The sequence below is a fragment of the Patagioenas fasciata genome, chromosome Z (genome assembly GCF_037038585.1).
Source record: "Patagioenas fasciata isolate bPatFas1 chromosome Z, bPatFas1.hap1, whole genome shotgun sequence".
Classification (NCBI taxonomy): domain Eukaryota; kingdom Metazoa; phylum Chordata; class Aves; order Columbiformes; family Columbidae; genus Patagioenas; species Patagioenas fasciata.
In genome coordinates, this window is record NC_092560.1 from 30,623,035 (window position 1) to 30,646,376 (window position 23,342).

The 23,342-nt window shown below is 39.4% G+C and overlaps 1 protein-coding gene across 9 annotated transcripts in view; it reads left to right on the forward strand.

The window, feature by feature from the left end:
- NTRK2 (neurotrophic receptor tyrosine kinase 2) overlaps window positions 1–23,342 on the forward strand; it is a 210,038-nt gene that overhangs the window by 43,982 nt on the left and 142,714 nt on the right. For 8 of the 9 annotated variants that reach the window (XM_071802800.1, XM_071802804.1, XM_065860511.2 and 5 more), the window contains exons 7-11: window positions 1,877–2,009; window positions 3,537–3,836; window positions 8,769–8,801; window positions 13,749–13,849; window positions 15,109–15,208. In XM_071802800.1, the coding sequence (XP_071658901.1) occupies window positions 1,877–2,009; window positions 3,537–3,836; window positions 8,769–8,801; window positions 13,749–13,849; window positions 15,109–15,208 (667 nt within the window). The remainder of the gene's footprint in view (window positions 1–1,876; window positions 2,010–3,536; window positions 3,837–8,768; window positions 8,802–13,748; window positions 13,850–15,108; window positions 15,209–23,342) is intronic. The other variant, XM_071802799.1, reaches the window with a different exon arrangement.

A 23,342-nucleotide genomic window follows, 5' to 3' on the forward strand; every position in this document is an offset into this window, starting at 1 on the left:
TTTTAAAATTTAATCTGTAAAACTATCCAGATGCATCAGTCATCATAAAGAACAAATTAAAACAGTTTGGGGAACCTATGCCAAGTTGTCTTTTCCCTTTTTTCCTTTTTTATTTTGCTTTTCTGTGTGTGTGTGTGTGTGAGTTATGTGCCAAAGCGAATGTAAGATGCTGTTCAAAAAGTGAGATCGCCTAATTTTTTAACCCTCCTCTGAAATGCCATGGTCAGTTTTCTTCAAGCTTTCCAGAAATATTCTGTCTTGGCATAACTTCATCTTGAGATTTCAGAGGGGCTCATAATATAAGCTAGATACAGCCTTGGCTGTGAAGCACAGTAGTCTTTTCAGTAGCAGAAGAATGAGTGCCTTTTAAACCTCATTTGCCATTCACAACTGTCCTTCCCTTTTCTGTGAGTGTTGTGTTTGGTTTCCTTTCTCTCACTCCTGTATCTTAGTTTCCACCTCCCCTTTCTTCACCTCCTGTGCTGCTTTTGCCTGTTTTCTCTCCTCTTTTACAAGGAGAGACATTAACAAGGGTTAAAGCTATAATAAACTTTAGTCCCTCAAAGTTAATTGTATGCCCTCGCTTTCTGTGCTGCTGTATAATCGGATTGATGTTGGTTAGATTTATCTTGCTCTAGCTTTCAGCCCCAAGCCTGTGATTGAGCCTCTCTGCTTCCAGTCCAGCTTTGGGCACTGCTCACCCCTGAGAGTTCCCCTAGTGTCACACTGGAATCAAAGGGACATTTAACGTCAGTGGAGTAAATGTGCACCTTGAGGTTCAAAATTCTGGTCCAACAGGACTGTATGCAGGAGCGTTCCTGCCTGTGCCCCTTGACTGACATGGAAAGTCACTGTGGTGTTACAGATGCAGTGTGTTATTTGTTTGTGTTCTGTGCAGCACTGAAGTGTATGTGTACCCTAAGATAAGTACTTAAGTATTATTGTTTATTTTCTTAATGTGTTTTGGTTCCTTTTAAAGAAAATAGTGTTGCATTTTATGAAAGATGAAAGTATGGAAAGAGTAATTATTTGGGGATCATATGAAGGATCTTATTTAAGAAAACCAGTGTTTTTAACAGCCTTTTTTTTTTTCTTTTTAAATTCAGCCCTATTTGCTTTCTTCAGTGGTGCATAGCTGCATATTCAATATGGCATTTGAGGCTATAAATAGCCACTGAGCTTTCTAAGAGCCATAAGGATCAAAATACCTAAGAATCATAAATCTTACCTTAATTTGCCTGTGCTGAAACACATAAACCAGTACTTAAGCAGTAGCTTAGGTAGTGATTTGTTGTGAAAAGTTTCATGAAAAAAGAAGCTTTTAAAAGAAGTTTGGCTAATGAGGAGAGAAAAGACACGTTGTCAGGGTACTGTATAGCTTAGAAGGCAGCAGTGGAAGAGACGTAAAGCCTAACTACAAAGAAAAGAGACAAAAAGGAAGAGCAGAGCAAGGTTTGAACAGAATATATGAGGGAATAAAAAATTGAAGGCGAGCAGAGATAGACCATGAAAATCAGTCATGAAGTGGAAGAGAGATATGAGCAAGGGTATGGGTTGAGAAAAAAAACATTGTGTGGAGGGGAAGAAGCATTTAAGAAAATGGCAGAAACTGAAAGTGACAGGACAGAAAAATGAGCGCAGTGTTTGTAGCAGGACTTTTGGAACTTTAAATCTGCTTTCACTGATGGTTACAACTGGTTCTGTAGGTGTTTTGTGTGTGGATAACACACTGAAGTAAGGCTCTGGTTAATTGTGGACTAATACAGCAAAAAGGGAGGGAAAATGAAAAATGCCATTCAGCTGTGGCCAGTGATTGCCTCTCTCTGTGTTCTTTATGCTGTGTTTGATACCTACATGTTTTTCTGATCGCTTGCAGAGTGACACAAGTAAGAACCCTGCCTCACTAACCATAAAGAATGTTTCATCCATGGACAGCGGACTGTGGATTTCCTGCGTAGCAGAGAACATTGTGGGAGAGGACCAGGTCTCTGCCGAGCTCACGGTATTTTGTACGTATGCAGGCCTCTGTACAGCTCCCAAGGCCAAACTGCATTGGTAGCAACTCTTCTGGGTATAAATAATTTTTGGAACAAAAACCCTTAAGGCATGTGAACTATCTACTGCAGTTAACGCTGGGAGTAGCCCAACCAGCATTTGTATTTGTCTTTTTCAGCCCTGCGTTCTGAAAAAAAATGTTTTTCTAAATGCTTTATCTTCCAGTTAGAACAATCTGCAAGTAAATGTCTGAAACCCAAAATACTCAATGGCACCGTGAGTGTGGGAAGGTTTGTAATGGTGTGCATGTGCATACACACTGTCTTAGGAATTAAGTGTGAACACATCAATAGGCTTGTAGAATTAATTATAAGAGACTACAAATGTTTAAATTCTTATTATCTAAAGCAACAACTGCTGTGTTCAAAAAATAACACATCTGGAACATTCATACTGCCAGATGTAAATTTATTTGCCATAGCTTTGAATAATATACTTATTTGTCAGGGCCAAGGGAGGGGGAAAGGACGTGTAGTATAGAGGCACTGGTTTCTTAGTTCTAAGATGCAGCCTGATATAATTTGGTGTGAACTAGACAGTGTGTTTTCACAAGTTGAAACTCTCTATTTAATTGAAGATGGGAATGGAACACTTTGTAGATGGCAAATTTTGTTCAGCATGTGCTCATGACAGAATAAACTAGAAAAATCACTGTAGATGTAGGTTTGTAGGTTGAAATTGGATATATAATAGCTACATGAAGGGACATAAAGTAGAAATGTTTGAACAGTGTAAATGAGATTCTGAGCTTGGCACTGTTATGAGTGATAAAAGGGAGTGTAAGTAGATGAAATTGGATGCAGTTAAGAATAAGTATCAAGGAAAATTTCCCAATAGTGAAATAATGGGCAAGGTGTTGGAAAATTTCCTGAGGGCAACAGCACAAGTTGGTAAACTTGAGGCATTTAGCAGGTCTGTACAGAGAATAAGAAAAAGTATAGTAAAAAATCGTCTTTCCGTGACGGAAGAATCTAGGGAATTAAGTCATCTGTTCTGGCTTTGACTCTGTGGAGAAAATTGTCTGAAAGTTTGGATTCCTAGCTGAATATATTTCCAGTACTACTTGCTTTTGGCCAACTTTTAAATATTTTCAATACTGTTGTGTTCCTTCAGCACTCCTCTGCACCATTTTTCAGCAGAGCTAAAATGTCTCTCTCCCCCTTCTTAGTGATCCAGTAACTGAGCTTCCCACATCTTACAGGGTTTAAGTGATTTAACAGGTGCTCAGTCTTTGTCTGAAACTAGTTTGCTTTGTTTCTTTCTGAAGAACAGCTTCATTTCAGTTGTGAGCACTTTACCCTAGGCAGAGCAGGTGGGTTCCTGTGTGAGTATCTTCCAAATAGGTATGATTCCTGCTAATAACATACTTTTGTACTGACAAATGAAAAATACTTCCCTGATAACTCTGGGGGGAGAGGGGGAAGGAAGGAGAGACATGTTCAGAATATTCTGATGTTCTTCACTCTTTTTTTCCAATATAGTTGCACCAAATATCACATTTATTGAATCTCCAACCCCGGACCATCACTGGTGTATTCCATTCACTGTGAAAGGGAACCCTAAGCCCACATTACAGTGGTTCTATGAAGGGGCTATACTGAATGAGTCTGAATACATCTGTACTAAAATACATGTTATCAATCAAAGTGAATACCATGGCTGCCTCCAGCTGGACAATCCTACCCACCTGAATAATGGTGCTTATACCTTACTGGCAAAGAATGAGTATGGAGAGGATGAAAAACGGGTTGATGCTCATTTCATGTCAGTGCCTGGAGATGGTGAGTATGATTTTTTTTTAATTTTTTTTTACATTAGCAATTGCAAATCGATGAGACTGTGGAGGCAGTGCTCCCGACCAGTTTAATTATTTCAGAGGAAGCTTTATATATATGCATATATATATATGTTTTTTTTTTTCCTCTCTGAATGAATGCCTTCACATTTAGTTGTAAAGTAATGTTTTTCTTGAGCATTTTCATCTTATTTATGGCTTCTCACAAAAGGCTATGCTAGTGCTCCATTAATCTTCCCTTTGAGTAACCATCCTTGGTGCCAGCTAAGGCTAGTGAAAGGTTACTGTTTCTGAAGTGTTTTCTGAAGACCTAGTTCTGATCTTGGAAACCACTGAGTGCCAATTCAGCTGCTCTGTAAGTTTCCTGCACGGCTTATGAATGCAACTATGCAGTGTGTCCAGGGACATGGGGGATGCCTATGTAGCACCTACTGCCTTGTTGCAAACTCAGTACTGCAGTATAGTGAGTTGATGAAAATAGGTTGTTGAGGACACCAGAGGGAGCTGGAGAGAAAACAAGTAAGCAGGAGGCAGGATGGTCAAGGTCCCAGGTCCTCACAGGCATTTCAGCATCCAGTTCCCATTCAGTTGGGTGGAGGCTGGGCACCTACATGCCTAGGAATATCCACACTCAAGATGGTTGCTCTTAGATATATGCATCTTCAGTTGTTCTAAAAGCCCTGCCTCAGCCCTCCTAAATGCTGTGTGAACAGGATCAAGGTGTGCTAGCGCACTGAACTGCAGAGACTACTGTAAGTGATAGATGTTCACTGTGGTTTGATCTTTTCCCACATCTTCAAAAACATATGTAAAGTGACCTTCAGACTAACAAGGTGTTCATATAAGCATATTGCTCTACATGGAAAAAACTCTGAGTGGACCTTGCACAGCTAGAGTGGAAATAAAGTCATATTTTTAGGCAAATTGCACACTCAAATCTGAAAATATGAGCATGTATGTACCTTTGACTTCTTAGCCATGGGATATAAATAGCTGCTGCTTTTTTTTGAAATAGCAATGTGCAGTGTTAGTGTTATCTGACAGAACAAAAAAAGAGAATATTTAAATTCTCTATCCTAAATTGCAGGCTGCAGACAGTAAAAATATGGTCTGTATTTAATGTGTTTTCCTATCTGCTCAGGCTGTTGCAGGGAGAGAGATGGTAAGTCTTCTGCTTTCCCACCCTTAGAAAGAGAAGGTGAAGTGCTGATACAGCCCAGCTTTAGTTACTTCTGCTGTCCTTAGTGCTCCTTTTTTCTCTAGTGTTCTTCCTTAAATAGACTCATTACAGAAATATGCCATGGTTTCAGCTACTGGCATTCTCTAATACTGCATTACAACAGGTCAGTAAAATGGTTCACCTCATAGATATTTTCTGTACAATGGAAGTTCTCTTGCACCCTGATTATTTAATATGAACCTGGCTTCATTTTTCTGAAGAGAATAAGAGTTCCTTTATACACTTAAGTGAATTTATGATTTTCTGTCTTTGATCCAAATCCCTTGTACTGTTCTATTTTCCCTTTATGCTTCTCCCTGTACATAGAAAATTTGTACAGTTGTGGCGTTTTAAAACAGTAAATAGAACTGTAGGTATCCTCCAAATTAGAAAGACAGCATTATTTATTTGTTCCATCCTTTTTATACTCATAAGGAATATAAGTCTCTCAATATCATCTGCGCTGTGTTCTCTAAGCATTTCACAGGCCTTGTGGTGGATTCAGATTCACAAAAAGTGTGTAGAAGAAGACAATGTATGGACAAGATATAATTGCATTAGAAAGCAGTTCATGCATAGTGGATTGCACCAAACCAGTCTTAAAAATTAATAACAGGGGAAAATGCTTATCTACCTGGTCTCCTCAATACTGTTTTTATTTTTTTTCCTTTAAGAATCGTGGCGTTGAATTCAGAAGACATCACAACATTGTTGTCTCTTTCACTGGAGCTGGCATGACAGCGAATGTTAAAAAAATAGAATCCTCTGCATTGTATTACACTTTTTGTTTCAAACTATTACTATTTAAAGCACTGACAGGCTGTTTCAAACCCTTAAAAGGCTTTTTCAGTGCTGTCGTTACTGTGTAGTTTCTTCTTTTGGCCCACATGTTGTACAATGAAGCATGAAGATTACGGCCCACACCCTGGTATTATGTTCATTTCCATGCCTTCATGACTGAGCTCAGTACCAGCCCTGATGTTTCATGGGGTGGGGTACGCTCACTGAGCTTTGAACTGATTCTCTGGTTATTGCATCACTTACGGGCAAATGCTCTTGAACGTAAAAAACAAAAGAAAATCTAAAAAAACCCCTCGCTTATAATCCATATGTCTATCTAAATTAAATGCAACTGAATCTGAAGCATGTTCTGTCATCAACAGTGTAATACTCCACTTTCAAAGTTGCATCAAAGATGATGAAGACATTATTTGTGCTAAGATGTTCTCCACTGCTGGCATGCTGCTTGCAGAACATTTTTCACTGTTTTGAGGATGGAGGCATAAAGGAGAGGAAAGCATGTACCACAGTGGGATTTGGATTAGGTCAATGATAACACAGTTAATATTGTAAATTAAGATTTTGTTTTAAATACAGAGGCCTGGAAGAGTAATTTTCCTATTCTACTAGCGAGATTTTAAATTAATTGTAATCTGCTAGAGTTCTTGAATTCTTGTGAAGCTGTCCTTGCTGAGGATGACATGATTATTTGAGACCACACTGCAGCAAACACTAAGCAAGAAATATTAATGTTTTATTCTCGAGACTGTTCTCATAGTTGATCCAAAACAGCTAATGAATGTGGGAGAGATTTTTACCAAAAATAGGTATTTTTAATTAAGCTTATTCCTCTGCCAGGTCTCTGCTCTAGAATTCAGCTAAAGAAATCCAAGTCACATAGTATCATGTAAAAGTAAAATAATAGGTTAAATAAGACTTAGAAGTGACCTCTTTCTTGTGCAGCAAAACAACATGGGGCTGTTTTGCAGAAGTATGTTTTTAGATTGAGTCTTCTGCTGCTGCTTTATTTTGAAAATGTCAAATTTCTAAAGAAAGAAACAAGCAAACCAAGTGTAGTGGATGTAGTTTATAAAGATGAGTGAATAGTCTGAGTGTCTTAATAGTTTATTTATACAACAACCTCTTCTAACAGGGACCAAAACAACAATGCCGTTCTGTGATTGCCTTAAAAATAATTGTGTGTAAACGTGCAAAATTATTGTGGTGAAGTTTAATGTTAAAATAGCTTCAGCTGATGTTTTGATTATTGTGTAGGTATGTTTTTATTTAGGGAATACTAAACAGAAATTTGAGTTTCCTCCAGCATCTTGATTTTTGCAACTTTATTTGAAGTGAATTATTTAATTATATAAAAGGTATTTGAACGGAGTTGATGACTTCCTAGTTTCTATCCTTGTCAGGAGTTAGGGGTTAAACTAATCTGAGTACTTTATCCCAGTTCCAGTAAAGACTAACAAAAATATTGTAATTTAACTTGGCAATAAAGGATTGGGGATTTTTTTTTCCCTCTTTAGCTTACAGAAGGTAAATTAGAAATACTGTCTTTGAGCAGATGGATGTTTTATACTGGAAAAACTGAATACATGAACTGTATGGAATTAAAACTCTGGTCAGAAGTTGCTTGGGAACAGATAGTGCAAGCTTTCTTCACTTGTTATTTCTCTCTGCAGATTGATATGGCGGTTCTCATGGACTTTATTAACCTGTATCTCTGGATACTAGAATATCTTCAGATGCATTTAAAAATAAACCTAATTAACTGCTGTCTGTTTAGTATTTCCAGCACAGATTCTCATGATGTTGACAGAGGTAGAAACAATGCTGTTCACAGCATTCACATGCTTCACAGCGGTTTTATGCCAGTGTAATTCCACTGTTATAGATTTACTGTATAGTACTATTAACAGAGTTACGCTTTCTGAAGTTTAATTCATCTTTGGAGATTTTAACTATCTGTTAATTTTATTTCCAAACCAACAAAAAGAATAAAAATACGGAAGAAGTGATGAGGGGTCTACTACCTAAGCTATACTATAAGTATGTTATAGACCAGTGTGAAGAGGTATGTTGTAATTATAACAAAAGTATCTTTAAAAGTGTGAACAGTCTGATAGTATGCTAATTTCAGTGGGTATTCTATGCAATATACTCACATATGTGCTTGTCCTTACATATGTGCAGTAATTAGAGAAAGCTGCAAACTGGAACTAGTAAAATTTAGGAAAGTGTAGACTAGACATTTGCTTGTGTAAAGGCTGGGTTTCGAGACATCTGACTCTTTCGGTAAGAGTTCTGTCAGTGTATCAGCTGTGCAACTGGCTTCTTGGAAGCGTCCTTTTACAGAGCAAATGAATTGGTGCTGCTTAGTTCATTGCTACCGCTAGCCCTTGACTTGTTAGCTGACAGCTAAACTGATTTGCTCCCACAGTGATTTAATAGCAGAATTTTTTGACCAGGTAAGAGTCAGTGATTGTTAATGCTCACTGAATTCTGCTTCCACTTAAGGTCAGGGAGAATGTTACCATTGTTTTTTCAACAGGAATAGCTATTGGCACACCTATTCTAGATATGCCTTAACAGCAGAAAGCAGAGTTTTGCCCAGTTGGGAAATACTCCTGTGTTTGGCAAAGCTTGTGCCCTGTGCATTATCTGTTTCACATGAAGCAAATATTAACCTTTGGGACAGCTCCAAAATGGTTGTAAATGTAATCTGATGAACACGTACTGCAATATATTGATGTTGCTTTGCATTTGTGTAGATGCTGATCATGGCTATTGCAAATAACATGTGAATTCTTAAAAAGTTCCTAAAAAAACTCTTATTCTTCCAGCATTTGCAATCTATTTACAAATGCTTTTTCTTTTTTTTTTTTCTTTTTTTTTTTTCTTCATGTGCAGGTAGTGGCCCAATTGTGGATCCAGATGTTTATGGTATATATTTGATTTTCTTTTTCTTTTCTTTTAATGATAAAAATTAAGGAACTGAAACTATTAAAAAATTGAATGTCAGGCTCAGTTAAATTGAAATGGGACATATTATAGCACAGTTCTAAAAGGTACTTTGTATTTTTGGTTCTTCTCCTGTCTTATTTAAGAAACATGAGGCCATTTTACTTACTCTGCTGCTTTTGAATCACATTAAGAGAAGCGTAAATCCACTGCTACAAATGGTAGCAGTTGATCTGGTACGATGACAGCTATCTGATGTAGCTCACAGGCATGAGATTTTGTGAACCTTTTGGAGGCATTACTTGGAGGAGAGTTTATGATTTCTCCTTATATAACTTTATTTTTTTCAGGGATGATTCCATACTTGTTTTGCCTCCAAAAATGTACCCCTAAATCCCACTTAAAAATGAGGTTGGCACAAGTAAGTTTTCCTGTAGGCAATTTATTTTGCTCTCTCTGCTCATTTGTACCTTACTTTAATCTCTCTTGCATAAGTAGACCATCAACTCAGTGATATGTGAGTGTATGCCAGCAGATTTGATGACACAGTGTTCACAATAGTTTTCTAGTTGGATGAAACGTTTTGGTCTGTACCTAGTGAAAGCCAGTGTGCACAAGAATAGAAGCTGCAGAAAGAAAGCAACTGGCTAGTTTTACAAAACACTTCTGGTGAGTAGGAAAGTCCATCCTAACCAACATACTCAAACACCCTTTAGCTTCCAGCAGAAACCAGATCTGACTTGGGGTACTTTTTATTTGGATCAAATGGCCCATGACTCAAGTTTCTTTAAGCTGATTTAAATGTTATTGCTTTGATTCTGTTCCATGTCATTAAACTTTAGCAAATGTGCAACTGAAGCATCAGTTTGGCTTTAAGTGCTTAGAAATACTAAAGGATAGCTTCCCCTCCCTCTCTTTCAAAATCAGTTGTTTTGGGGGAGCTGGGAAGGTGGTGATGGTTTGTGCAATTTCTTACATGTGTTGTATTATGTCAGCTGCATGCATGAAGATTTTGATTCTGAGCTGTTTATCAAGGACCTATTTGCCTGCGTATGGCTTTAACCCTGAGAGTGCTGTGCTTCAATTGACTTGGGTAGGTTTCTGCTGAGATGTGGGCTTCAAACTGCGCTGGTGGATCACAGCTTGCAAGACCTAGTCCTGATGAAAGCTGCCTTCGTTTTTATTCCTGACTTTTCTTTCTGCTGTTTGAAATTGCTGTCTTTGATCTTTGTTTCAGTGACTCAGTGCTTGCTTTGAGAAGCACTTTGTACTCCAGAGTATTTCCCTAATTATTCCAAATTCACAAGTCCGGTTAGTGAGGTGAATAAATGAGGCTGGCTGGAAAAGTATAGGAACGGCTATACTTGTTCAGAGAAGCAGCCACCTGCATGGCTGACAGTGGGAGCCCTGGCACGAGCTCCCTCAAAGATTGAGCGGTTTCATGACTTTTCAGACCACTCTGTCTCTATGCTAACTCATTTACTCACAGTTTAGATTATGTTGGAAGGAAGATAGAAAGAACCACCTCCTGGTTCCTGCAGGCTTCGCTTTAAAATGCATTTTTCAGAGCCCCGTGCTAATGGTGTTGCAGATGTGCCTGGTGTGCAGGGTAGAGGCAGCGAAAGAGTATTTGATCCTGCTGGGCACTGGGAATGGCTGTGTGTCTCTTGGTCTGCCGGCGATGGGTAAAGTTAATGGGAGCTGTGAGGTACTTCCCTGCGGGTGTCAGGTTGCCATGGGGTCCCTCAGGACAGGGCCTGGCAGCCAGGGCTGTCCCACCACCCCAGCCAGGAGCAGGGCAGCTGGGGGGCCCATGAACAGCCCCAGACCCAGGCATTGGGACCTGTCCTGGGGCCAGGGCTGGGCTACAGGCCCGCAGGTGGTCCCGGCTCAGCAGGGCCCAGAGCTGGGCAGTGATGAGCTGTGAGGAGATGGAGGCAGAGGGGAGGAAGGGCAGGGGACCCTGGCCTCGAGTACCACTCCATGCAGAACAAACCCCTTCATGGCGAGGTTTGGCCTGTCCCTTGGTAATTGGCCTTCTGTGTGCTGCCCTCCATGTGAGGTGATCTCCAGACATTTTCCATTGAGTGTTTTGAACATAGAATGGGAACCTGAAGAGCTGATGAGGTTGCGACAGGCTACATGACATTGTGTCTGCCCAGGGGAGTCCCAGCTGCAATTGCGGAGCAGTTGCTGGTGTCTCTGGATCAGCTCTGCAGCACCTCTCAAAAAAGGCAGCTGTCCTGGTCCCTCTGGGAAGGAGCTGAGAGGAATAAAGCACCTCACCTGGGGCTGAGCAGGAGAGCAAATGCAAAGACAGCTTCTTTGACTATGAGTTCATGTCTTCATGCCGTGCTGCTTCTTCTAATGTGGTTGTGAACATGAGAGAGACAACATGCTCCATATCACCCACCCAGAGGACTGTGCAGAATGACCCCCAGTGCTGGTGTGACTGTGCTCTTGTCTGTATCCCAGCCACCATGCACCTTCTTTGTGAAATGGCTGCAAAATACCACCCAGCCTCGGCTGCAGTTTACTGCAGTTGACGGGGAGCCACAGGTGGCTGCAAGAGGCATGCTGCAGTGGGGAACCTGCCCTGGGGCACCTGGCCCTGTAGCAATACAAGTCCCACACAGCACTATCAGAGTGTTTGGTGTCTGTGTCAGGATTTCATAGAGAAACAAGCAGGAATTGGTTTAACTCCATATCACCCAGTTTTGGCTGGATAGCTGTTTGCGTGTGTTTTCCTTGCCTGGCTCACGCATTTCAAGAGACTTTGGAGATCTGACACTCGTTCAAATGCAAGTGCTTCACAGTTGGGCAGCAGGGAAGGGCAATGCAACACCAGCGTACCGACACGGCCTGCTTTAGCTCTTGCCTATTTTAATATAAAACTACATTCAGTGGATCCAAAGACCAGACCTGAAACACTGCATAGTTCTCATTAGTCCTTCAGAGTGTGATTTCTGGTAGCTGAGTGCAGACCCAAGCATGAACAGAACTGCAAATAGAACTGCTTTTGCCCACCCCTATTTACAGGTAAAATTAAGAGCAATCCATTTTCCTTTTGAAATTTTGTATTACAGAGCCACAGCAGCAAAAGCTATGAATATTTGTTTTATTTATTGGTCTAACAAAGTTACCATAAATACAGGGTTGGTTGAACCTATCTTTGTGAAGATTTCCCCAGCTAATTGTAAAGGAAACCAAATATTGTAGGCTGAGATACTTGTTATAAAGTGGGCTCCCCCTGCAAATGAGTGAAGCAGAAGCCTGCTCCTTTGTTCTGACAAAAGCATGTAGTTGTGGTGGCGAATGGTCTGCACAGCACCTTGTCTGAGTGTGCAGGCTGCTTGTGGAGGTGAGCTGCTCAGGCAGGATTGGTGCTACCCGAGGGCTCTTTGTCTGCCTCTCGCTACTTGCTGCATAGGAAGCAATAGGCGTAGAGATGCAGTGCTGAGTCAGAGAATTCAAACAGTAGAAGACCAGGAAATTGAATTTTGTTCCTCATGAAAGCCCCGTATACTTAATGTGTATTTTGGCTTAGAAGAGTCCTATCCTTCAGCATGCATCATGAAGAGACTAAATAGAATACATGAGCTGATCAGACAAGGACTGTACTGACTGTAGCACTGATGCCAGAGGTAGCTGCATAGCTTCATATACCAAAAAATCTGTACCCTGACAAGTGCTTTGCAGAAAGCAAAGGAAGATCAAAAGCCCATTGCAGCTTGCTGTTAACAGTGTTAGCTGAGGTCTCCAAAATGGCCTTGAGAGCTGAAGAAGATAAAGTCTGCCAATGCACAGGCCCTGCCTGCCCTTGTTCAGCAGCAGCTCTGCAGTTGGAAGAGTTCCTACCTGTGTAGTTAGTGAGAGCTATGCCTCTGTGTTCTGCTTGCTCAGATTCCAAATTAAAATTTCATCTGTAGGTCTTGTGGCACTGATTTTAATTGAAATGTATAAACAAATACGCAGTTAATTCCAAATATAAATTACAATGCTGGAGCTGCATTTTTATGATAGATGCAATTGTTCACTTTTTTCCTTCTTTCATCTGCACACATCGCAGTCATAAAATTGAAGCATTCTGTGTATTTCCAGATGCAAACATAAAATATATGCATTTATTTTATTTTCATGCACATTTCTCTAAGTTTGTATGTATATTATTCAATTCTTTTTACCTCATTTGAATAATTTGTCAGGAAATCATGGGCTGTAAATATCTGTGTTTCATTTTGAGATAATTATAAATAATTAAGCCATGTTCATTCTTTTTGGTACAGACCTATCAGCGGAATTATTTTGACAAATCAAATTTCTTCACACCATCTCAGACAGATTTTTTAAAGGTTTACCTTGGTGACAGTTTATGGTGCTAGGCTGTAACCTCTGTGCACACAACAATATTTTTTTATTATTTGTTAAACAAAGAAAAAGAACTATTTCACATTTGGTAGTAATAAACTAGCTGAAAACCCATCTGCCAAGTTCTTCTCATCTGAACAGAAGTCCCCAAGCTAATTTCTAAGACTGTCCTATATTTGGCTGAATACAAGGCAGGAGAAGTTCAGCATAGAGGGCAGTCTTTGATTTTTAATGGGAAGTCAGAAGCACATGAAAATAGCTTTATGGATGGAGTTTTTATTTAACTCCAGTTTGTCCAGTAGAGATAGACATTATGGTGTAAATTACTTCTCTTTTCAAGTTTATCAGTCGTAACACATTTGTTCAAGTATCTGCCACAAGGAATCCCCCTACCCTCTGCAAAGTTTGAGCTACATTAGCAATTACGTATTGTTTCTGAAGAGCTCAGAGTCCTGAGAGTTGTTAGTGAACTTGCCATCCTACAGACCAGAAATGATAAAGACAACTGTTTCACCTCTAAGGTTACAAAATTGTAAAAGCAACCTTTTTTCCTTTCCTAAGAATATGAAACCACGCCTAATGATCTTGGAGATACCACAAATAACAGTAATCAAATCACTTCTACGGATGTTTCCAACAAGGAGAATGAAGATAGCATCACTGTGAGTATATATATTGTTTCATGATCTGTAATCTTGGTGTACTTTCTGGCTACAGAACTCACAAAACTGTGGAAATTGTAATAGGACCTTAAGCTACCAGAACACTGGAGCTATTACTGTGTTGTGATCAAAACTCAGAAAAAGAGGGAAAAAAAGAAAATCAGTGCTCCCCCCATTTTTTGACAGAGCGTATCACTTTTCAGTACAAGTGAAATGGCTAGTTATTTTGCTTCTTGCTTTTCCAAACAAGTAACTTCAATTTTTTAGCCTGAGACTTTGCTTCTAATTTTAGCCAATGAGAGCAACTGTATTTACAAAAAAAAAAAAAAAAAAAAAAAAGACATCCAAGGTAATCTGAAGATCGTTGTTGGAATTCAGGTCCTGAAGTCAGCTCCTCCTTACAGAAAGGATGTGCTGCAGTGAACTTTCAAATTCTAATTGTATGTTTTTAAAACGTGATTTCATGTAGTTTTTGGTAATTTGTAATAGATTTTGATATAAGTAACTGAATTGGTGGGTTTCCTCCTTTGCTGCCTTGCCTCTCAGGCTTTCCTGAGCTGAATTGCTGGAAACGTGTCAGGTGGCCAGGCTGGTTGCTGTTGCAGCCTCCCTGCATCAGTGACTCGAAAAAGCAGCAGGTGTTGTTGAGCGTGTGCATTCATGTTCACTAGAGAGTGGACTGTGAGTCGGGACACTGTGCTAAAAATTTGGGAGGATCCCAAACAGTCTTGTCTTATCTGGTAAGAGAATCATTGAATGGCTGAGGTTGTAAGGGACCTCTGGAAATCCTCTGTCTAGTTCCTCCTGCTTAAAGTGGGACCAGCGTGGTTGCTCAGGGTTGAGCATACTCTGCTTTTGACATCTCCAGGGATGGAGACTCTACAGCCACTCCAGGCAATCTGTACCAGTGTACAACCACTCTTATGGTACAATCTTTTTCCTATGTGCATTTGTTATGTGTTTTGTTTTTATTTTTATAGCATGCTACTCTGCTGGAAGGGAAAGGGGTGATGTGCACTTGCTCCCACCTACCTGGAATGTGTAGGATGGTGAAAAAGTTGTTCTTAGAGGTGTCTGAATCTCTGTACTCTGCAGGATAGAAGAAACCTCAACAAGTACTCTTTGATCCAAGTGCAAATGTTTCCCAGCTGAAATTAATCTCCTTACCTAACTGGGTTAATCTGAATGTATGTTGAATGTCTCTGAAGGTAGTTCATGCGACTTAAACAATCAGATCTGTTTATGTCCTCTTTTTTTAGGTGTATGTTGTGGTGGGAATTGCAGCACTGGTGTGCACTGGCTTAGTAATAATGCTCATTATTCTGAAGTTTGGAAGACACTCTAAGTTTGGGATGAAAGGTAAGCAGGGTTGTTTTTCATACCTTCCAGTGTTGTTGTGGATTGTATGAGCTGATACTGTAGACTTCTGCACTGAGAGCAGCCAAAACAACTAGATTAAGTACCATCACATTTAGTAGGTTTTTTTATTCATCTGGTAAGTATGGTCAGAGTGTAGAATTTTGGATCAAACTTCTCTTTTTTTTTTTTCTTAAAACAAATTGCATTTCTTCCCCTCTGCTGCAAATCCCCCTGCGATGCTTCCTGGAGTAAAATAGTTCTTGAGACAGTGTAGGTAAGAAGAAGATAGGAAATGAAATTTATTCTGATATGAGTTTGATTACAATGATTTAATGAGAATCCATGCTGCATGTAAGAGGTACTTCAGATCATACTATGATGTCACATTAAGGTGACAGATTAAAGGGGAAACAGTGGCAAGAATGGAAGGTGCGTTTGCAGTGGATCCTGTCAAACTGGTGCTTTCTGACAGATGCATTTCCTTGAGCTTCTGTTTGTATCTTGGGAAGTAGCAGCTGGAGAGAGTGGAAAGTGCTCATGTCGTGTGGAAGGAGGAAATAAATCTCAGCCCTTCCATTTATTCATTTATTTATTTTGCAGACAGATGGAGGTACGTGAGATGTGGAGGTACCTGCAACAACTCAATTACTGTGTTATTTTACTGATATAATCAGTCTCTGTCTGGTGATATGGGTGAATTATATTAAAAAAAAAAAAAAAAAGAAAAAGCTCTGTCTTGTTGCAAAGACTAGAACGTGCTTTGCTAGGTGTTAAAAGAGTTGAACATCTGTTATTAAGATGTGTAGATGAGGGTCTGTGGAGAGTGGTAGTAATCTTTTGGGAGGCTCCTGTTAACTGTTTGTCCTTCCTCTCAGTTGTGCTCATGACATAGTACCACGTGAATGTATAGTTTGGTAACCCTTACTTGCTCTTCACAGGTGCTCTGTATATTTTGTGTTTCCCTATTCTCTTTAGAGGAGAGCAGAGCAGAAATATAGCCAGTGCAGATTACCTTGTTGGGCTGGTAACCTTTTCTCTCACCTTCTTCAGACAGGACCAATCTCAGCTCTTTGGAGTAGCATTAAAAGAGAACAGTCATTGTGAAAAATCCTGAATAGAGGAGCCAGCAGGACAGACCTGCAGAGTTTTGGCCAGACTAGAAAAAGCTTTCTGTGACCTGAACAACAGTTCAGCATAAATTTTGTGTCTGAAGCTTTCTGAATTGTATTTAGAGAACTGAGGCAGATGGAAGCTAGATGAGAGCAGTGATGAGAAATGTCTGATGCTAGTTCTGTAAAGCTGAATGCTTGTTAGGTTTTTCAAAGTTTGCGTTAAATATTTCAACACTACATTCTTGGAGGAATGAGGAAGTAAACTCTATTCTGAGGGAGAATGTGCAAAAGTTGCATTTTGTGTAGTAGCATATTAACTTACCAAGAGCTCCTTACATGGGTTGTGTTTTAGTATCTTCAGGTACAACTTTTCTCACAAAAATATTGCCCTTGCCTGATCAGTAAGTTTGACCTCAGTAGTTTTTTGTTGCAGAATTGTCCATGTAGATCACATCTTAGTAAGGATACACTTTTTGGAAAATGACTGAGGAAATTCTGAAGAAGCAGCAACCTCATATGCGGTGTTTAGTTCATTTTTTATATTTGACCAGTGATGGTTAGGCAGATCAGTAAAACGACCTCACAGTTCAGGTATACTCCTTCAGAAAGTAATCACAGGCATGGTATGTGTGGTAATGGTGAAATGTCACTGTGAGCTGCAACTAATTCTTGAATGGTTCTTCGGAATGGAGTGACCTTCAGTTGTCCCAGAAGTGAACCTCAAACTTCTCGAAAGTCTGCATTCACATTTGAGCTTTACAGTCTGGATCTGTCCATAGTCCAGAGTCCTGGGAACACTCTGTTTATCATCATCGTAGCACTATTGCATTCATATTAAAGCAATATTTAAAGACCTGAGATTAGAACACCAAATCAATATGTAATACCCAGACTAATAATAAAATATTACTTGTTCTGAAAAACCTGCAGCATATCTTGAGAATTCATAGATGAAGATTAAAAAACCTTGGGGTATTTGAGCTTGAGGAAGATGAATCAAAGTTGAAGAGAAATTTTTTTACTGTCAGTGTTGATCAGTACAATATGTCTAAAATGTGTTATCTTTTAAATTCTGAATAAAAGGATCAAGCCAGCTACCTGTGAACTCCTTGAGTCATTTGCCATTGAATTCAGTGACAGCAAAATTAGTCCCTAGTTAGCTTACAGACATAGTTGGTGGTTTAATAAACAGTCATAGTAGGGAAGAAAAATATCGATTGCCTTTGAAAATATTTATAAAACAAGATAAAGAGATCTTCTTTTCAAATCTTCCCCAAAATATGAATGTTTCACATTCATAAGAAGGAACTTCTTGAGTTACATCAGACAGAAATGCACAGAAGGCTGTACTTTTTTTCTGTTATGTTGCGAGGACTCAGCATAGTCATCTCGGACACCCTGTCTCCCCACCCTTCTTCAGCAAACAGTTTGGAAATAACCAGGATAGTCACTCAGTGATTGAAGCAGACAAACTGGCACTCTGTGATATTTTTCATGTAACCATGCACATGGAAAAAATGTTCCACTGAAAATCAGAAAAAGAAATGTGTAAGCAAATAGGCAATCAGCCCTGTGTGTTCAATAGGAAATGTCTCTGTGTAAGGGACGAAATTTTCACCCCATTTGGGTTCGCAGCAGGCATCTGCAGCTTCTCGAAGGCATTTATACTTTATATTTTTAAATGCCAGTTTATTCCATCTTTTGCACGAGTATTATCTGGTGAGTTTTTAGACTGTGTCCTTGCTGAGCCCTTCTGTGCTTGAAGAACTTGAGCATGGTTGGAGTGTGCACAGACAGTGACAGCATCCCTAGAAGGAGGTGTGGAGCGGGCACTTGTGTCTGAGCTCTGCTGCATCAGAGCTGCCCATGTGTGGAAGCACTGCAAACACTGAAGAAGTGCAGAGACTGACACAGAGCTCACATGCCTTATTGTCTTCTTTCCGTTACTGTACTGACCAGGAAAGAGTCCAGTTTATGTGGAAGGGAACACCAGGTCCTCCAGGAGCTTCCAGTATTTTGGCAGTTCTGATCAATCTTTTACCAAGATCTGCTGAAGAGTTGTATAAAAATAACTTTCCCTATCTTTTGGCTTCTCTTTTTATTTTGTGTATCTAAGGTGAGGGGACAACTTGGGATATATTCATTTCACTCAGTTGCCTTTCCAAATTGTAGTAATATAATATTTTTGCAGGTAAGGAGGACAAGCAAAGCTCTCCTTCGTGGCCAATAGCAAAACAAAATATCACAATTGTGATATTGTGGATTCTGGTTAAAGTCGGATTGCACCACATGAGGCAATTGTTTTAATTCTTGCAGTGCTTCTTTTCACTCTGTTTAGAGCTAGGGGAGATAGCAAGCTCAGTTTTAGGAACAGTTCTAGCAAAGAACTGCTCTGTGATCTGTGCTAGAAGATACTCAAAATAAGGTCAGTACTAAAAAGTGATACCGTTCTTTCTGCTCTGTGGATAAACTCTCATGTTGTGCTAGACTTCCAGACTTCCATTGCTAAGTTAGTCAGAGTAACTGGTGAAACATAATTCTCTCTACTTCTCTGCTTATGTACATGTTAAACACCTTATACAGGGTCTGTTGATAACAGCTTGTGTATGAAAAGCTGCTTTTGGTTGCTTGAATCTGGCGGTGACCCTTGCAAGATGCTGAAACATAAATGGCGAAAGCTTCAGTTAATTTCTTAAATATATTCATTAAGATTTGTGGGTTGCTCTTATGAAACACCTTGGCTTGCAGTAGGATGTGAAAGTGCTTATGGTGGGAATTCACTGAAGGCTATCAAGACAGCTCTTACCATTTTGTGTGCATTTCTGACTCCATCTAACCCAGTTCTGAAATTGGAAAACAACAAGGGAGCTGGAGTAGAGAGGGCAGACAAAGGTTTGTGAACTCCCTGAGAGGATTTATGAAAGAATAATTCTGTTCCTCTTTTATTCTACTTCTTGTGTTGATAAATAAATGTAAATAAATGACTAGTTGCACCATAACCAACCTGATACACTAAGCATGAATGAAAGTATGGAGGAAACTGATGGAAGATAAATCAGTAGATAAAGTTTGAAATAACATAATTCAGTTAAAAGGAGGAAAACATTTTTGCTGATTTCAACTGTAGTGAATTTTAGCACAGAGTGTTCCTATTCCAGCAACAGGGCAATATCCTCAATGGTCCCTGCTTGCTAGGAGAGCTGGAAGTGGATGATTACAGGCAAGAGTATTAACACAGCTGCTTTAATGTACAAATAACGGAGTTTGTGTAGGTTTTACCAAAACCAGAAAGGAGAGAGAACACACTCCTCCCCAAAGCAGCCCCTTCTGTCTTTTGAGAAGTTAACAAATACAATCTGACAGAAATAGAGGGAAAAATATGTGTACCTAATCCCTTTGGAGTAAGTGGGGTTTTTTTTGAATGTTTGTATGAAGTTTCTATTGGTGCTTTGAGCGGTGTGCAGTAGTCCAAAGCTAAGAGAACAAGCTGCGTCTGAAATTCCCATTGTACTTACACAGTGCTAGCTATCTGCTCACGTCTCTGGGTGTCATGCTTTGAAAGATGCTTCTCCTTCCTGGAGTGCTTTCTGAACTACCTACCATGTCTAAACTTAATCCTGACTATGAATGCTTTGCCCCTTTCATGGTCTTTAAAGTCTGTTCAGTTCAGGTTAAGGAATTTGTTTTTCTCTGATCAGGTAATGAGAGAGTGTATGTTGATTTAAGAAAGAAAACAGTGTCCTTTTTAGGACAAACACCCCAAAATAGTACCTTGTCTTCAAGCCCTTTTTAGCTATTTGTCATCATTTTTGCATGTAAGTTTGAAATTGCGACTGTCAGTCATGATGCTGTGCTCTTTCACCAAGCTGATTAGAAGTTACGAACGCATCCATGGATTTTGCCTAACAAAGTCAAAACAGTGTATTTTCTCCTACTTCTTGATAGTTTTTTTGCTTAAATGATTTCTGTAACTTTTTTGCTGGGCCATGAACTTCTTTGAAAACATTTTCATTAAAAGCATTGGTTATTCCAACAGGAGCATATTGAAAATTTGAGGAATATTTTTTCATCCCTGTGTGTCATTATCTATGTTGGTTTTCCTTGAAAACCCTTGTTATTTTTGAGCTTTGGTCCAAAAGGCGGTGCAGGAGAGGGCAGCTTGGAACTCATCTTCAATGGCAGCATATTTCTCAGTTGTCTTACAGTATTTTAGTTTTGATAAGAAACACTATACAACAGCATGCTAAAAGCCTCCTTACAAAGCAATAGTGTCATTCTGATACAATGCATCCATGACTTTAATACTCATTTAGCCAAGTAATCGTTTTTACATGATTTTTAATGCAGTGCTGTCCCAGTGAGAGTGGAGTGCTTTCCTGTTCTGTCTGAACATGACCATTTATTGAGGCTTTTGCATATTCTTTTCAATGTAACTTTAGGGCCAACAGGAAATCTTTTATGTCTTATTTGTCTGTAAGCACATAGCAAGTGGTTATTGTACTCTCTGTTTTAATACATTTTACTTGACTCCACATTGTTGTGGGAGAGGAGGTGGTTGCAAGGGACTTCAGAACAAACGCTGCTTCATTCACATTGGTTACTAAAGACTTCAGATTTTGGAGAGTTTAGATGTCTCTAAGCGAGGGTTTTGAAGTGCTGATAAGGGGAAAGGCAGAGCTGTTCTATTTATTAACTCACATGTTTTCATATTCTTTGCTTAAGCAATTGGGTTGCTTATAGACTAGGAGAAGAATGTAATGCCATTAGAATAGAAGAGCTTTTACTCCTTCTAATTCTAAAACAAGTGAAAAACAGAAGCTTTGCATCTTCAGCAAGGATCTGCAGTTTGACAAATATGATCTCATGTTCAGATTGGTCTGCAATAAGCCTGCAGTGAGGGTTTCCTGGACAATTTTGCCATGTTACCAGATAATTAGGAAGATCAGTTTGGAGCTTGGGAACATGCTTGCTGCTTGACCTTAATCAAGTCACTGAAATTCAGAGCTTTTTGAGTTTCCATTTGTACCTATAGAAGTGATTTTGTGCTGTGTTGTACCTACCCAAATGCAGATTCTGTGGGCGTTGATCCTGTGTCGTTAGAACATTTCATTATGTAGTCAATGAGCAGAATATAAAAGAGGGATTAATTCATGTGAGTCAATGTCGTAAGATAAGATGTAGAAAAAATGAATGTGCTCAAAACTACGGTATTTTTAGTGAGTAGACATGTAAAGGCAATGATGATATTGCTCATCTCAAACACACACAAGAAGCTATTTTTGTTGTTTGACATTGACATTCCAGTCCCTGCAGTCATGGGCAGATCATACAAATTGCCTTTCTCTGGGGCATCCCTTGCATAATAGGGGTAGTAGTATTTACTTATCACATGAACATTTGGAAGATAGGGTTGTTAATGCTTCTGAGTACCTTACTCTGAAGAAGCAAATTGCTGTAAGTACTTCAAAGAATGATAGTTCTTATGAACTGATCCATGAAAGTAATTTTGCGTGAAGGATTTTACAAAGATCTTAAAATATTTAAGCCATCATTCTGTTGTGTTCCAATAAAGAAAAAGACATGTCTCTTAAAGCATTGTTTTGGGGCCACATCACTCTATCAAAACATGTTAGGCATTTCTAGCTTTTCATTGTTTTTATTCATATAAAATTTGATTTCAGCTTTCTGTTTCTGTCTTCTACTAGTTTCCTGAGACTGATCCTGAAGTGCAAGATATAGGAGAGGAATGTAGCTCTGGTTCTGTAGTACAAACAAACCAGTGGATGGCATGCCCCATATGTAACAAAGGATTTAGGGAGACATCTCAAGTCTGAAGCTGGGGAATTTTTAATGATCAGATGGTGCATTTGACTATGATATTCTTTGGTTGCAAAATTCAAACTCAGTTGTAATGATTGAGGCAGAAGAGGAATTATTAACTTGCTGAGAGCTTTTAATGATTCAGACTACCATACTGATGGATATTATTAACACAGGAAAATTATCTGAGGCTTTGTGACTGTTACTAGTGAAAATATATGGAAAAAAAAGTATAAACAAGTACCTGTTGTATTCCACTGCCCCTCCCCCAAAAAGTATACAAGCAGGTGATGGGGTAGAGGAGTGCACATGTATGTGATGCACATAGGTGAGATGAACTGGAGAACTAGGGAGATGCTGAGTAGAGGACAGCTTAGAGATGAAACGGAAAGTGACTGGAGAGAAGTGAGGCTAATAATGGATGCAGTGGAAATGAGGAGAGCTGAAAATCATAGTTGCCAGGGCTCTACCTTGATGTGGGCTGAGGCTCAGAGGAATAGCACAGCTCCTACATTAAGCTGGTGGCAGATTGCTCCCCAAGTTCTTATTTTACAGAGTTCAGAGTTTCTCTTTTAGTTTCTTATGTGCAAATGGTGAACGCTTACCTGCTTTCACATGAACTTTTTCCCATATGCAGGTCATGCTGTTTTGGAAATGCATTAGTTTGTGAGGGCAAAGTGTGGTTTAGCCCGTGGAGAATTTTAGAGGTGAATGAGACTACACATAACATGAAATATGATGAAGAGAGGAATGGGACGTGGGAGAGAAGGTGGGTCATGGATAATTAAATATTTACCTGTAATCAGAGTGTGATCAGGCACAAAGAGGTTGGAAGAAGTATTCAGATGTGGGGACCGAATGGGAACAAAGAAAGAGAGCAGATAATAGAAAAGCCGGCCTATGCTTTTTGTTTATTTATTTATGTGTTTAATGGTGGCCCCAGTTCTCCAATGCTTTAAGCACCATTTACTACAAAGTATATGTGGGCTTGGTTGTGATCACCATTTGAGGAAATGGTGAAGCTAGATGATGCTAGAAAACTACATGTTAAAAAACAAGGAGTTCTTGGAAACAGAGATGGGAACATGAATAGTAGATAAATAGAAGGTATTCTGGGTAGAGATGGGGTCCATTGTATGAACTCCAGCTAAGAAAAAGGCTAATATGGAAGGGGCTGCCAGCAGAGGTGCTGATAAAAGTTG